This window comes from Corvus kubaryi, unplaced genomic scaffold (assembly GCF_017639235.1).
Source record: "Corvus kubaryi isolate FWS band 111438036 unplaced genomic scaffold, C.kubaryi_AGA036_p1.0 37309, whole genome shotgun sequence".
NCBI lineage: Eukaryota > Metazoa > Chordata > Aves > Passeriformes > Corvidae > Corvus > Corvus kubaryi.
This window is the reverse complement of record NW_024581097.1, coordinates 350628-366407: the sequence shown is the minus strand read 5'-3', so window position 1 is coordinate 366407 and position 15780 is coordinate 350628. Positions and strand designations below refer to the sequence as shown.

Below are 15780 nucleotides of genomic sequence, written 5' to 3'. Positions count from 1 at the left end.
TGTCACCACCTCGGTACTGACACCTCAGCATCCTTTTAATGAATTTGGAGCGATGCCTGGGCGCTGCCGGCACCCGCAGGGGTGCGGGATGACACAAGGGGGGTGTCAGGGGTGCCAGTGTGAGGGTGGGCGTCCTGGTGAGGGCTGGGGGTCCCCTCAGTGCACCAGGACCTCCATCTTGTGGCTGCCCTTTTTCTTGCAGACAGGGCCGTTGGTGCTGGCCTTGGGTGACTCCACCACGGTGATGGACACGTCGCCTTTTGGGAAGCGGGTGGAGAACCTGGAGTAGGAGGATGGAGAGGAAGGGTCAGGATGGAGGGGAGGGGTCAGGATGGAGAGGGGTCAGGATAGAGAGGGTGTCCCTGGACATCCCTGTGTCCCTGGAAGGGACACACCCAGGCCCATCCCCTCATTGCCAATGCGCTGCCTTGGTTACACCCACTCCTCAGGGGCTGCCAATCAGGGCACTCACGTGGTGCCCCACCCTTGGAGACTCCACCCCCACCTCCATCCCACCCTGGTGAGCTCCGCCCTGTCCCACCCACAACAACCCCACCCACAGAAGCCCCATCCTCCTGGCCCCACCCATGGAAGCCACGCCTTCTGTGCCCCCCGTAGCCCCACCCTGCCCCACCCACAGAAGCCTCACCCATTGTAGTCTGGCCCTTCAGACTCCACCCACTACAACCACACCCATGATAACCACGCCCACCACAGCCCCACCCACACCTGTCAGTGATGTGCAGGGGCAGCGCCTGCCCGGTGACAGCCTCGAAGGTCTGGTGCAGGCGGGTGACCAGCTCGATGAGGTGGTCACTGACCAGCAGGAAGTCTCCCTTGGCCCCCACTGTGGAGACCTGTGGGGCAAACGGCAGGTCAGCCCTGCTGGGGAACCCCTGAGCCCCCAGGGCCCCCCTCCCCAGGTACCTCCTTGAGGTGCAGGGCCAGGAAGCCGTCGGAGAAGCGGGTGACTGAGACGCCGCGGATGTCGCTGAGGCTGAGCACAGTCTTGGGCTGGGCGGCCTTGGGGTCAGCCAGGACAAGGTGCTCGGTAGTGAGGAGCAGCAGGCGTGGGACTGTCTGTGGGCGGGGGTCAGCGTGGGCAGGGGGTCAGTGTAGCCCCGTTTGCCTTCCTGCTGCCCGGGGCACGAGTCAGGATCTCACCTTTCCGTTGGCCCTGTTCACCTTCCTCACGGTGTCGGCCATCACCAGCTTGTCCTTGGCCACTGCGAGGAGCTTCTGGTACTTGGGGTTCTGCTTCAGCCCCAGGTACTCTCCACGGAAGGGCTGCTGCAGGCTGGAGACGAGGCTGTCAGCCACTGCTGCCCTGAGCTCCCCTGCACCCCCAGCCCCGACCCTGGCACCTTTTGGGGTAGAGGGTCTTCTTGTCCTTGAAGAGCTCGCTGGCGCAGAGCTTGGCCTGCAGCTGGGCCCGGCGCGCCGGTGGCAGCTGGTCCCGGTACTTCTTGCACTGCCAATGGAGGGGGCGATTCGGTGCCGTCAAAGACCCCTCGGGTGAGCCGGCGCACCAAGATCCCAGCTGGAATTCCCCCCGTGTCCCCCTGCTCCCACCTTCCAGTGGTAGAAGATGTTCTTCAGCTCCTGGTTGGTGTTATCCAGGAACCGGTACGGCGCCGGGGGCCAGGTCCGGTCCGTCACCGACAGCGGTGGGAGGTTCTTCGCCAGCCCCACCAGGTACCTCTGCACCTGGGGGCGACAACGCGGTGGGGGGGGTCAGGAGAGGACAGGGCTGTCCAGCTCCAGGGCAGGGGGCTGGGAAGGCGCCGTGGCCCCCTCTGCCCCAGCCCCACTCACCAGCCGCCGGTAGATGAAGTTGGCCACGCAGGTGCTGGCGCTGGAACGGAAATACTTCCTGTAGGTCCTGCGCGCCTGCGGGGACAGGGCCAGTGGTGAGGACACCGGACATCGCCACCAGCCCCACCAAGGACAAGGGTGTCTCATCCCCCACATCCCCATTTGACCCCAGTGGAGAGGACAGAGGCTCCAGCCCGACAGAGTGGGCAGGAGCGGGGTGGGCAGACAGACAGACAACCCGGACACAGCGGCATGGACAGCATGACAGAGGTGGCCGGAGGGCGCGTGGCCCCGTTACCTGGTACCCTCTCCAGTGAGCGGCGATGGTGCTGGCGGCTGCGTGACGTTGGCGCTGGGACTTCAGCTCCCGGAGGAGCCAGCGAGACTGTGGGGGTGAGAGCCCGGGGAGCCCGAGGGGGAGACACCAACACAGACACGGAGCGAGAGGGAGAGGCAGGAGAGAGGCAGGAGAGAGGCAAGAGAGAAGGAGGGAAGACGGGGAGAGGAGATGAGGGTGAACCTGGTCCCACCATGGGACACACAGAGCCCCTGGTCCCACCGTGGGGCACACGGAGCCCCTTCCCCACCCACCCTGCTCCCCACACCAGGCCAGTCCCACTGGTGGTCCTGGGATGCTCAGCCCTCACCTTCCAGCCCCGTGCGTATGCCTGCAGGATCAGTGCCGACCGCTTCATCTGCTTGTAGTGGTTCTTTTGCTGCAGGGGAAGAAGAGGGTGAGCTAGGTGGGCTCAGAGAGCCAGGGGGAGAGGGATGGGCAGGGGGAGCATGGCCAGGACTCGCCCTGTCCTCACCCTGTGGCCCCGGAACCAGGCGGAGATGAGGATCTGGCTCTTGCGCATCAGCTGGTACTGGGTCCGGCACCGCCAGCCCCGAAACACCTTCTGGATGAGGGTGGCGAGCTGGGCCACACGCTCCTGGCGCTGCTGCTCCAGGTCGAAGAGCTGGCGACAACCATGGCAAGCACTGGGTCACTGAGCAGCTGGGTCATCCAGAGCCATCTCCAGGGGCTGTGGCATCACCCAGGAACTCCCAGGACAAGTTTGGATCCCCCTGGACTCCCCCATTCCCAGACTCACCGTGCGTGGTGAGCGGATGAAGATCTTGGTGTGGCCGAATGCCAGCTCCTCAGCAGGGAACGCCAGACCTGCCAGCAGCACCTCGGCCCCCTCCCTGCACCACAGCAGAGACGAGGCCGGTCAGAGCTCCCCCGGCAGCCCCCTGGCCCTCACGGTCCGTGCCAGCCCCGTACCTGTCACCACCGTCCCAGCGGGGCCACGTGCGGGGGTTGAGCATCTTGTAGCGCTGCAGGAAGGGGCCGTAGAGCTGGCGGAAGGCGTAGCCCGCCCGCCGCACCCGCACGTTCTCCATCAGCCCCAGGTACCGGACCTGCGCCAGCACCAGCTCCGGCGTGAACACCATCGCTGACTTGGTGTCGTTGGGTTTGATGCACCTGCAGAGCGCAGCGGTGGTTTGGGCGGGGGTCTCACAGGCACCGCAGCCGCCCCCGGGGGTCCCTGCTGGGGCTGGTACCTGATGTAGTTGGGGTTCTTAGAGTAGAGGTTCTTCATCAGCAGCGCCACGGACGACTTGAACTGGAAGCCTGCGGTGGGCGGCAGCTTGAGGGAGACCTTCTGGGGGTCTCCTTCGGGGAAGAGCGAGCGCAGCAGCGCGTGCCGGGCCGCCCACATGGCCTGCGAGAGGTCGCGGAAGAGCAGGTCGTTGTTCTTCTCGATGAAGCCCGTCACGTTGTAGGTCACCTGGGGGTGCAGCGGGGTCAGCGCCCAGGCAGGGAGTGGGGCAGGGTTCAGCGTCTCCATGTCCGTTCCCAGTCCAGCCCCACATCTCCTGTGCAAAGCTGGGAAGAGGACCAGGGCACTGGGAAGAGAACTGAGGCACTGGGAAGAGGTCTGGTGTGCTGGGAAGGGGACCAGGATGCTGTGAAGAGAAGTGGGGTGCTGAGAAAAGGACTGGGGTGCTGGGAAGAGGTTCAGAGAGCTGTGAGGAGGTCTGAGATGCTGGGAAGAAGCCTGGGGTGCTGGGAAGAGGACTGGGGTGCTGAAAAGAGATCTGGGCTGATGGGAAACGAACCGAGGTGCTGGGAAGAGGACTGGGGTACTGGTAAGAGAACCAGAGTGCTGGGAAAAAGACCAGGGCAGTGGGAAGAGGATCAGAGTGCTGGAAAGAGGACCACAGTGCTGGGAAGAGGAGCATGGCATTGGGAAGAGGATCAGGGTGCTGGGAAGAGGATCAAGGTGATGGGAAGAGGAGCATAGCACTGGGAAGAGGATCAGGGTGCTGGGAAGAGGAGTGTAGCACTGGGAAGAGGATCAAGGTGCTGGGAAGAGGATCAGGGTGCTGGGAAGAGGATCAGGGTGCTGGGAAGAGGATCAGGGTGCTGGGAAGAGGAGCGTGGCACCGGGAAGAGGATCAGGGTGCTGGGAAGAGGAGCGTGGCACTGGGAGGAGGAGCAGGCGCTGCCGGACCTTGCCGGCGTAGTGGTGGATGCGGAAGCAGCGCGGGGGCAGGCTGGTGTCGGTGACACGCCGGGCGTTCTGTGTCTCCTTGCTCTCATAGTGCTTGTGTGTGGCCAAGAGCTGGTTGAGCTTGTTCAGGAAGGTGTCCTCGTTGACCACGCCGGGCCGCAGGCACTCCTCGTCCAGCATGGCCAGGATCCCGCTGGTGCTCTGTGCCACGATGGATGGGGTCACTCCTGACCGGCCCCAGCGAATCCCAGTTTGGGCTATGGGGGGCGCTGGAACCCCAAGATCCCGGCACTGGGAGGGCAACTCACGTTCTCAATCAGGTTGCAGATGATGCTGTTGTCAAAAAACTCCACCGGGGTCCACTGGATGCCCTGAGAGCAGATGTGGGTCAGACAAATGGATAACCCAGCCCCTGCCCCATGGACACCTCCAGCTGTTGTGGGGCAGGAACCGGACGTCCGGCCACGGGGCTGAGGATCCCAAATCCCTTCCTGCCATTGAATCGGCTCCCGGCGGGGAGCGGGGTGAGGGAGGGACGTGCGACGGAGCCGTCTCCGGCACTTCCCCATCCCGGGGGGGCCGAAGCTCCTTGGGGCCGTGCTCTGACAGGGGCTGGAGGTACCTCTCGGACGTATTCCTCCTGTTCCTCCTTCAGCGTCATCAGGATGAAGATCTGCTGCAGCTTCTCGTTGCAGTAGTTGATGATGAACTGCTCAAAGCTGTTGTCCTGTGGGAGAAGGGTCCTGTATGACAGGTGCTCCCCGAGCCCCCTGCCCTGCCCCATGTCTCACCTGCTGTTCCCAACCCCCTGGATGGGGCCATGTGGGTCCTTCACTCACCTGGAAGATCTCGAAGCCATAGATGTCCAGGACGCCCATCACCTTCCTCTGCTCGTCTGACTTCACCTGGAGAGATAACGGGGTGTTGAGCGCTGTGTGGGGTGGGGGTCCAGGGTCCTGCTGGGGCTCCAGGATCCCCTGGAGCTCACCTGGATGCTGGTGTTGATGCGATGCACCAGCCAGTCAAACAGGCGACTGTAGATGTTCTTGGCCAGCGCGTCCCGGCCGTAGTAGCCCTGGGGAGAGGGGAGGGGGGCTGGTGCCGGCTCACTGGGGGCTGCCGGGCATCAGCCCCATGGCTGGGGGTGGTCCTGCTCACCTGCGGGACGGTGAGGGTGGTGAGCACCGTCTCATCCCGCGCCTTCACCGTGCGGGAGCACAGCGCCTGCTCCAGTGTGCTGGGGTCCAGCCCGATGAGCTTGCAGATCTCGTGCAGCTCTGTGTGGGGAGATGGCGATGCCAGGGACAAGGAGGGGCTCAGGGGGTCCCCACACCCCCCATTCCCATCCCTATCCCCATCCCTACCCTGGGGCTCGGTGATGCTGCAGGCCTCCATCCCGCTGGCCTGGAAGCTGCTGCTTAGCTGGACATTGCCCAGTTTGAGCACCACGGCCGTCACCTCCAGCAGCTCCGTCACCTCCGCGGGCGAGAAGCCGATGACCCTCATGGCATCCTAGGGATGGACACAACAGCTCAGGGGCTGCAGTGGGCTCCAGGATGTTTGGGGGAGAGGAGTCCTGTCTTCCTGTGGGTACCTGCATGGCGTGGAAGTTGGCTGCATCGTCCATGCCGGGCAAGCTGGAGCTCTCCCGGTTCAGGTATCCGTAGTGCCTGCAGTCCTGGTGCAGCTTCAGTTGTTCTGGTTGAGGGGAGAGGAGGTGGCACTTCAGCCGTGGCCCCCCCCAGCTCCTGTTCCACCCCCAAATCCCCCACACTGCGGGGTCTGGACCTACGGAGCAGCTCTGGAGAAGCCCCAGCCAGGAGCTGGTAGAAGATGTGGAAGTTCCTCTCGCCCTTCACGTGCCGGACGATGCGGGATTTCTCCAGCAGGTCTGAGAGGAGGGGTCAGTGTCACTGGGGTGTGTGGAGTGGGACCCCCCGGGATGGGTGGTGGGTACTCACAGTTGCTGATGACCCCTCCCAGGGGCTCCCCCTTGAAGTCGAACTCAATGTCCATGTACTTGCCCTGGGGGAGGGGGCTGGGTCAGGGAAGGGGGTCCTGGTGGGAGTGGTAGCTCCCACACATCCACACCCCCATCCCCTCTGTGCTCCCAGCCCCATCAGGGCCCACGTGGCCCCGGCAGGGTCCAACCCCTGTCCCCAGGTCACTCACGAATCGGGAGGAGTTGTCATTACGGACAGTCTTGGCATTTCCAAAGGCTGCGGGGGGAGAATGGGGGTTACGGTGCAGTCCAGGGGGACGGTGCCGAGCCCTGGCAGGGCCGGGATGCGCGAGGTGGGGCTCAGGATGTGGGGCACTCACCCTCCAGCACAGGGTTGGACTGCAGGAGCTGCTCCTTCACCTTGTTCACCTCCTCCCCTTTGCTGCTCACGGCCGCCACGAAGGACATCACCAGCTTGCTGGCCTCTGCCAGCGAGGGGCCAGGGGTCATCGGTGAGGGGCTGTGGGTGTTGGGGCTGTGCCCCTCACCCCACCAGCCCCTCGCAGTGCCCTGAGCCCCCCTTGCAGCCCTGGCTGTACCTGTCTTGCCGGCGCCGCTCTCGCCGGTGATGAGGATGCACTGGTCCCTGTCCCGGTCCCGCAGCGAGCGATAGGCATCGTCAGCGATGGCAAAGCTGGGGGCAAGAGGGGTTGGAAGGGGCTGGAGCCATCTAGGGGCTTCAGGAAATGCAAAGACCCCCTGTTGTGGCTGTGGTGTTGCCCCAAGTGGATTCCTTTGGACCTCGATGCCTTGGGATTGCCCACGGGTGAAGCCCTTGGTGGGATCCAGGGCATCAAGGGCACCCCCAACCATCCCCGTGCTCACATGTGGGGCTTCACTGCGAAGAAGCTGCAGTTATGATACTCCTCCACCTTCTCCGGGGTGTAGAGGGGCAGGGACTGGTATGGGTTCACTGAGATCACCACATTCCCAATGTATGTCTGTGGGACAGCAGGACAGAAGGGATGAGGGGCCAGGAGGACACAGCCCAGCTCCTGGTACTCCCCATCTCCACCCCAGATCCTTGTCTTCATCCCAGACCCCACATCCTGCTCCTCATCCTCAAACCTGCAGCCCTCCCACTTTGCCTCCCAGGCCCCATACCCTGTTCCCACTCTGCACCCCAAAGTTCTCCCACTCCCAATCCAGACCCCGTATCCTGCTCACCATCCTAGACCTTGAAGCCCTCCCATTCCCCATCTCAGACCCCATATCCCTCTTCTCATCCCAGACCCCATATCCTGCTCCCCATCCCACACCCTGCAGCATTCCCAATCCCCATTACAAACCCCATATCCCGCTCCCCATCTCAGACCCTGCAGCTCTTCCATTCCCCATCTCAAACCCCATATCCCTCTTTCCATCCCAGACCCCTATCCCGCTCACCAGCCCAGACCCTGCAGCCCTCCCAGTCCCCATCTCAGACCCCATATCCCATTCCCCATCCCAGACCCCGCAGCCCTTCTATTCCCCATCTCAGAACCCATATCCCACTCGCACCCCAGCAGCCCCTCTCGTGCCCCCCAATTCCCCATTCCCCTGCCCACGTAGATGTCGTGGTGGCGGAATCGCTCCTGCAGCGTCTGGACCAGCGACTCCTCGGTCAGCGGGTCCAGCAGCACCAGGTCCCCGACGGCCTCGGCGTCCAGCAGCGGCGTGGTGCCCTCCATGGCCGGGCAGCTCCGGGGCAGCTGGGACACGGCACGGCGGGGCTGCAGCCACGGACACGCAGCCCCTTCCCCAAAACACCCCTCCGGGTCCTCGCCGGTCTCTGGGATCGTGGCTGCTCCCCTCAACCCCGAGGACGGGACAAGGCGGCCACACACCCACAGAGGCACAGGGGGCACCTTCCCGGGGTATCCCGGGACCCCGTGGTGGGGCTGGGGGCAGCCGGACGCTGGGGGGAAGCGGGGGTTCGGCCAGGAAATGCGGACACCTGGATCCTATTCTTGGGGCAGGGATTAATTCAGCCTCCACTTCCTCCCTCCTTCCTGGCTGGGGAATCCGGGGCGGGGAGAGGAGCCCAGACCCCCCGACAGGTCACCCCCGGGAGCCCGTGTGCTGCCTCTCCCCGCTGTTCCCCATCCCTCACCTGTGTGTGACAGCACGGTCACGTTCCCCGGGGTGACCTTCACCCTCGCTTTACAGCTGGGGCGCAGGGCTATAAACCCAGCCCCACTTATCGGTGCCCGGGGAAAGTTCACGAGCGAGGAGAAGGTGTGGAAGGATTGGGGCAAATGGGGTGATGGAGGTGATTCCAGCAGCCTCTAGAGATGGCAGAGCCTTCCAGGGGTCCGAGGCTCCCCGTGCTGCTGGGTTGGGACCCCAGGGCCAGCAGTCGTGGGTGGGAGCCAGAGCAAGAGCCCCCCACAGCTCCAGTGCAGCGCGGGGCTCGCCCCGGTGTTCCCAACGACACCGGGTCCCCACGCCCCGCGGGGTGCAGGTGCCCTGGCATGAGGGTTATGGGGACTGGGTATCCCCATCTAGCTGAGGCAGCAGAGGAGTCCCCGACTCACCTCCCACCCCCGACTCACCTCCCGGTCGCAGAGAAGCGGCTGCTGGAGTGGCTGCAGCTGGAGCTGCCCCGGAACCGGCGGGGCTCAGCCCAGCCCAGCGCCCGGTGCTGGCCCCGTCCGGCCCACGGAGGGGCGGGGGGGCCGCAGGGCCCTCCCCCAGAGCTCCCAGCTGGGGAAACTGAGGCACGAAGGAGCGGGCAGTGAAGATCAGCTCCAAGAGTGCCGCCGGCTGCAGCCTCTGCCCGTGGTCCCAGCTCAGCCGCTGTGTCCCTTCCCCACCCGGCAGCTGAGAGCAGGAACAAGCAGGGAAAATCCTGGAGGAGCCAAGCAAACAAAGGGAACTTCCTCTCCTGGGCTGCGGGAAACGGGCGAGGTACAGGGCTGGAGAACCGGGAATGCCCAGGGCTGCTTTGTCGAGGATGCCAGTCCCCAGAGAGGCTCCTAGCCCAACCTGAGGCCACGGTAGGTCCTGCCACAGGGAATGTGGCACCCAGGAGCTGTTGTGTCCCCATGCCCCATCCCCAGCAAAACGACCTCCTGCAGGTGGATGAGCCCCGGGGCCACAGCAGGACGAACAAATCAGGCTCAGGACCTAAAAAACATGTCTTTATTAAAAATATAATCAGTCATTCACCACACTGAGGGTGGGGGGATGCAGTAACAGAGACTGCTCACACCTGAGCAGGGAGGAAAGCGCAGCGAGGGCCGGGGAGCAAACCTGGGACTGGGACAGAAACTGATGGCAGAAGCTCCAGCAGCGGCACAGGTGAGGTAGGGGCTGGGCTGGGGCTCCCCAGGGCAGCTGAGACACTACGAGGAGGTGAGGGCAGCGTTATTGCTTAGGAAGTTGCATAGATTGGGGCGTCCCCTCCAGCTTTGTGCTTTGGCAGAGCTCCCCAGCCAGCACTGGGAACCCAACAGCGGCAACGTCACCCTCAGTCCCTGCCTGCACCCACTGGGAGAGGAGTAACAGCAGGAGAAGGGCTGCGAGGCAGGGAGGAAGCACATCCACGCTCATCCTCAGCTCTGGCATGGGGAGAGGGGCTGAGCACGGCCTCTACCCCAACACCACATCCAGGGGCAGCCGGCAGACCCCGAGGCTCCACAGCTCCATCCGGCAGGCGCCGGAGTTTTTGGTATTCACACGGGATTGAAGGCAAGGCAGAGGCGTGACCCGACCAGCTGGAGCCGTCTGATGTGTTTGTAACAGGAGGAGGAGGAGCCGGGCACGGGCAGCTCCCTCCCCACGGCTCCAGGCAGGTGCTGAGCACGCAGGTACGGGCGGACACGTCCAAAGTTCCTCTCGTGTGTGTCACCCTCGGGCACCTGTACAGGAGATGGAGGGGAAGGTCTGTCCCCACCCCAGCGCAGGGAAAAGGGCTCCTGTCTGCATCCCACAGCTGTGGCACTGAGGGATGGAGCCAGGTGAGCACCCAGGCTTGGGAGGGGGTCCCTGCTCCGGGGGGTCCCACCCTGGGAGCTCACAAACACCCGCTGCAAAAGTTGGGGTGGGTCCAGTCTGCATCCAGGACCAGGTGACCTCCCAGCCTTGGGGGGGGCTCCCATGTGTCCCACCTCCCCCCAGCACCCAGGGCTGTGCTGACAACAGCGTTCACACCTCAGGCAGGAGCTGCAGGGAAAGAGGAGGGGGTCTGACCCCCTTTTCTCCCTGTCAGAGGGGGTCCATCCCCACAGGGTTCATCTCCCCCTAAGGTCCATCCCCACCACACCTGGAGCAGCCCAGCAGTGGTTCTGCTCCTTGGCCCCAGGGCAGCTGACCTCACTGGACATCCAGATGGTTGTGGGGCAGGGAATCACTCCTGTGATTCCCAGCAAAGGAGTCATTGACACTGTCCTCATCATCATCATCATCGTCATCCTCCTCGAACAGCTGCTCGTCAATGAAGAGACTTTCCAGGCCGAACTCCCGCTCGTGGACAGACACCTCGTTGGGGGTGACGTGCGAGGCACCACCCACAAAGTCAGCAAACCTGGGAGAAGCCAGGGAGCAGCACGTTGGGCAGGTGTGTCCAGCACCTCTGGGTATGCCCTGACACACGTGGGTGAAGCGTTTTGGTGCTGCGACTGGGCATTATCCATCCTTTCCCCCCGGTCACTCTGCGCTCCCACACAGCCTGGATCTGTGTCTCTGTCTCTAAGGACAGAGGTGACAGCACAAAGGGACACAGGGTGGCCACCCGGAGCTCGCTGGCAGGGGTGTTACCTTTTGGGAGACTGGATGCGGGACACCGTGCTCCAGGCAGAGAATTCGGGGCTCTGGCAGAAGCTCCGCAGCTCTGCCAGGGCCTTGCGGGTCTCCACCTCGCCCTGGAGCCGATATTCCTCCTCTGTCAGCAGACGAGGGGGGGTCGGGCCCAGCTTGGAACTCTGCACCCTCCTGCCAGGGGGGAAACACCAGTTACTGCCCTCCTGGATGCGGTGGGACCTCCAGGGTGGGACCAGCTCCCGGGGCAGGAACTCTCAGGACAGAACCCCTGGGGCAGGACCACCTTCCAGGGCAGGATCCCTGGAGCAAGAACTCTAAGGCAAGATGAGCTCCTGAGTCAGGACCACCTTGCAGGGCAGGAATTCTGGGGCAGGACCAGCTCCTGGAGCAGGAACCCTGGGGCAGGACCAGCTCCTGAGTCAGGACCATCTCGCAGGGAAGGAAATCTGGTGCAGGACCAGCTCCTGGGGCCAGACCAGTTCCTGAGACATGAATCCCTAGGGCAGACCAAGCTCCCAGGGCAGCTGGCAGTGGGGAAAGCGAACACACCCCTCCAGCCTCTGCTCCTCACTCCCTCTCCTGCACCAGTCCCAGGGGAAAAAGGGCACAGTTACCCACCCCGCTCCCATACCGCAGTGAAAACACCCCTGATCTGTGGCACAGGCTCCACCCAGCAGCTCATCCCGACCCAGCTGGGAGCCACGAGCAGCTGGAATTCCACAGGCCTCACCGGTAGGCAGCGAAGGCCCATTGCAAGGGGTAATCCAGGTTCTTGGTGCAGATGGCGACGAGCACCAGGCCCAGGGCGATGGGATGGATCTGGATGCCCGAGTACATCAGCAGCAGCCCCAGCAGCTGCAGGGCCCAGGAGAGGAGGTTGATGCTGCGCTCGTTCTCCAGGGGGCCGTACCTGTAGCACACGGCGAAGCTCAGCAAGCCCACGAAGAGCAGGTAACCTGTGGGACAGCACAGGGATGGGGCAGAAATTTGGGGCTACATGAGGATGAGGGTGAACTTGACACCACTCCCTTGGAGCACCGGCAGGGATGGGGAGCCTCAGCGTCACTCCCCAGCACGTTCCAGCTCCGTTAGGAGACGTTCAGTTGGTGAACTGGTGAGTCCCAGGGCTCTCTCCTACCTAACAGGTACTGCCAGTAGGACTTGCAGATCTCCCGCAGGTTCTTGAAGATCAGCTGGAGCAGGTACAGGGAAAAGGACCAACCTCCGACCAGCAGGAAGTACACAGGGCTTTTCTGGGGGAGGACAAGGGGGAGTTGCAGGCAGGCAGTGGGGCAGCCGTGGGTACCTCCCCCAGGTGCTGAGCTGCTCTCTGCCAAGCCCAGCCCATCCCAGTACTACACCAGTATGGAAAGGGTTATGAGGCTGCTGACCACTCATCCCCAGGAGATGACACCTACCTTGGGCATGACCTTGGACATCATGTAGACGAGGACGAGCAGCGAGGCCAACAAACCAACGCTGATGCCAGCTGAGTAGTAGAAGATTTGGCTCCTAAAATGATCACACCGGGTGTTTTATGGGTACCTGTGCACAAACACCCCCCACCCGGGAGCCACCGGGCACTGCCCACCTGCCCCAGCCCCTGGGGAAAGGAGGGCACTCACCTGCTCAGTGTGTCCCCACAGAAGAACAACAGCAGGCCCAGGAAGAAAACAAGGAACAGCTTAGGATCAAAGCCTGTGAAGAGAGCGAATCCCAGTGGAGAGGGGCACGGTGGGAAGCTCCCACCTGCCACAGGGTCACAAGGACGGGGATGGGGCAGTGTCCAGGTGAACCTCCAAGTGCCTCAAATGCCCCCACATTGCCTTCCGCAGACCCAATGCCCTTCCTGAGGAAGGAACAGCCTTGCTGGTCCTTGGCTCATGAGCTGCTGCATCCTGTTGTCCCCCGGGCAGCCCCAGGCCCCCTTTCCCCCACCAGGCAGGGGACATACGTCGGAAGAGGACGACGGAGTAGGTGGTGCTGGGCTCCAGCAGCTCGACCTTGAGGCAGGTTTTGTTGCTGTAGAGATCCACGTCGATGCTGGTGTCGTTGAGCTTCCCCCGCAGGAAGGAGAACACCACGTTCCACACGCTGAACTTCTCCAGCTCCTCCTCGCTGTCCACCTGGGTGACACGGATCATCCGGCTGCTGGTGACGCGGATCTGTCGGGAAGCAAGGTGGGAATGGATGGAGGGGCTGGAGCGGGGAGGATCTGCTGCCTCCTCCTCCTCCTTCTCTCACCTGTGTCCTCGTCCAGATGTCGTGCCATCGCGGCACGCGGGTGTTGGTGTAGCAGAAGCGCTGGGATTCCCTGTGGTGGGACGCGTGGCCCTCCTGGAGCGGGATGATGGGATCCTTGGCGCCTGGGAAGTGCACAGGGAGAGGTTCAGGCACTGCTCCCCTCTGCTTCACCCACCAAACACTCTACTGCCCTTTGCCTCCCCGGGGATCCTCCCTTTAGGCATATTCCCCACGGTCCTGCCGCTGTTTTCCTTGGAATACACCCTCTGGTTCTTTTTTGGGATAACCCCGTGCCCTGGGCTGTCGGGGTCAGCACAGCCCCATCCCTGCGCCCATTCCAACTCGACTCCTAGCTCCAGAACCGTTCCCACCTCAGGGACATCAATCCGAGGGTGTCTCCGGCCAGCGCTCGCCCCCAGGGGTGAAGCGGCTCCCGAATCCCACGGAAGGCCCGGTCGCACCGGGAGATCGGGACAGCGGGACACGAAATCCCGGTCCCACCGGGCCGCACCGACCCCCGAGCATGGAGGCCCCGGGAAGCGCTCAGAGGGTTCCCTGGTGGGGCAGGGGGTCTCTCAGCGGGCACCGGGAAGTTGCCCGTGGCGCAGGCCGCTGGTCCCATTCTGCAGCCACGCTGCCCGGGGGCTGTCGCCGTCCCGCTCCCCGCCATGACGCCCCCCCGGTCCCCGCTCAGGGACGCCGCCGCCCCGCACACCTGCAGCTTCCAGGATCAGGAAGGGCAGGAGCAGCAACAGCAACACCGGCAGAACCGGCAGCCGCCGCTGCCCCGGAGGCGGATTCATCCCTCCCGCCGAGGCTGCGCCGGCCGCTTCCGCTTCCGCCGCCGAGGAGCGGCGACAGCCAATAGGAGAGGAGCTCGCCGGGCTTTGTCCCCGATTGACAGCTGAGATAACCTATCAGAAAGCAACTATGATCTGGCTCCCGCCCCCGCTGCCTGCCGCGTTGATTGACAGTACGTTTAACCTATCAGCATGGTGCGTGCAGGAAGCAGCCATGCTCCCGCCCCCGGTTGCCACGGTGACCAACATGCCCCCGCCGTTCATTCCACAGCCCCGCCCCGCTCCGTTAGCGGCTCTGACAGACACGCCCCTCAGCCTATCAGAGCGCAGGCACAGCCGGCCACGCCCCCACCCCCTCGTGTATCCCGTCTGATTGACAACCGCCTCCGCCTATCAGGGCGCGGCTTCGCGTTGTTTGTGTGAATGGGTCACGCGTGGGGGGCGCGCAGGTCCCGCCCCTCGCCCCCAGCGCCCCTCCCCCAGCAGCCGAACTCGCGGCCTCGGGCCCCGCCGGGACGGGGCCGTGCCGGGGCGGACGTGGGACGCGGGTCACCGGTGACACCCGGCGCGGAGTGGGTCCCGCATCCCACGGGCCAAGGGGCGGCTCTGCTCGGCCGGGGAACTCCAGTTCGCCCCACTGCCGGCACCGTCCGTCCCCTCGCAGCGAGGCTCCCCCAGCCCCGGCAAGGGGGTGCCGCCCTCCGCGTGGGTCCCTCCTCGTGGGGCGGTGGCCGCCCGTGGGCGAGCAGCGGGGAGCGGGCTCGGGCGGCCCCCCCGCTCCCCCTCCGCGGGCCGTGGGCGGCGGAGCCGGGAAGCGGCGGGGCTGTGGGCGGAGGATGTGCGTCAGCCGGGGGCAGCGCCGGGGCTGGGAACGGCCCCGCCGCGCCGGACGCCTGGTCGTGGAGAGAAGGGGGGGGGGCGTGACAAGGGGGCGGTGGGGAGAGGGGGGTGAACCGGGAGGACTGGGGCAGGACCCCCGTGATGGGGACCGTGCCCGTACGGGACCCCCCGGCTGCTCCCCCGGTAGCTCCGGGGATGTGCCCCGGACACCGGCACGGCCCCCCCGGGCACGATCGCGCGGGGGCGGCTCGGGCCGCACGCCAGGCGCCGGCCGCGGTATAAATAGCGCCGAGCCACGCAGGGCCGGACCGGGGTGCGGGCCGTGACACCCCCCCCTCCTGCCTCCCTCGGGAGGGACCCCGGTGCTGCGGGCGAGGGGCTTCAGCATCCCCCCCAGCCCACCCGAGAAACCTCCGTGCGCTCCCGTTTTCGCTGCTCCGGGGCGCCGCGGGGGTGCTCACCCCGAAGCCTATCGATGGCAGCGTGTGTGTGCCGGTGACACCAAGCGCCAGCCCTTCGCCGGGGCTCCGGCACCGGGGCAGGGCTGCCGGGACAGCGGTGCCGGTGCTCGGAGCATCCCCGCGCCCGGTCGGGTTGTCACCGAAACCGGGGATGCTGCGAGCGCTGCCCGCGGGAGCCCCGGGATTCAGGGTGTCCACAGCAGCAACCGAGCACCGTGTCCTCTTCGGGGGGTTCTGCCTCTCCCACGGACCGCCCCCCCCCGTGCCCCGCGGGTCCTCCCCGGTCCCTGCCGGGGCTGCGGGACCCCCGATGCCGCCGTGCGGGGCGCCGCTCCCGCTCCCCTCCCGCTGCTCCGGTGCCGGGGGGGGGG

General features: G+C 64.9%; 2 protein-coding genes across 3 annotated transcripts; both read right to left on the bottom strand.

Annotated features, from left to right (window-relative positions):
* On the bottom strand, nt 1-9329 carry MYO1A (myosin IA). 2 transcript variants are annotated; one of them, XM_042028946.1, is made up of 29 exons: nt 8856-9329; nt 7869-8012; nt 7147-7262; nt 6861-6955; nt 6642-6746; nt 6492-6538; nt 6281-6344; nt 6112-6210; nt 5914-6017; nt 5684-5831; nt 5478-5596; nt 5308-5394; nt 5159-5224; nt 4942-5046; nt 4628-4690; nt 4320-4520; nt 3367-3593; nt 3086-3286; nt 2913-3006; nt 2628-2777; nt 2463-2531; nt 2114-2200; nt 1816-1890; nt 1573-1707; nt 1365-1471; nt 1165-1297; nt 928-1080; nt 730-857; nt 1-280 (listed from the first exon to the last, which is right to left on the bottom strand). In XM_042028946.1, the coding sequence occupies exons 2-29, from the start codon at nt 7989-7991 to the stop codon at nt 157-159; spliced, it is 3225 nt and encodes a 1074-aa protein (XP_041884880.1). In that variant the 5' UTR covers nt 7992-8012; nt 8856-9329; the 3' UTR covers nt 1-156. The 2 variants fall into 2 exon arrangements, with proteins under 2 accessions (XP_041884880.1, XP_041884881.1); XM_042028947.1 differs by lacking the exon at nt 2114-2200.
* Nucleotides 9330-9428: 99 nt separating this feature from the next.
* On the bottom strand, nt 9429-14357 carry NEMP1 (nuclear envelope integral membrane protein 1). The gene is made up of 11 exons (XM_042028996.1): nt 14286-14357; nt 14024-14222; nt 13309-13430; nt 13019-13229; nt 12690-12762; nt 12483-12576; nt 12203-12317; nt 11795-12020; nt 11062-11235; nt 10617-10828; nt 9429-10163 (listed from the first exon to the last, which is right to left on the bottom strand). The coding sequence occupies exons 1-10, from the start codon at nt 14355-14357 to the stop codon at nt 10618-10620; spliced, it is 1497 nt and encodes a 498-aa protein (XP_041884930.1). The 3' UTR covers nt 9429-10163; nt 10617.
* Nucleotides 14358-15780: the final 1423 nt, after the last annotated feature.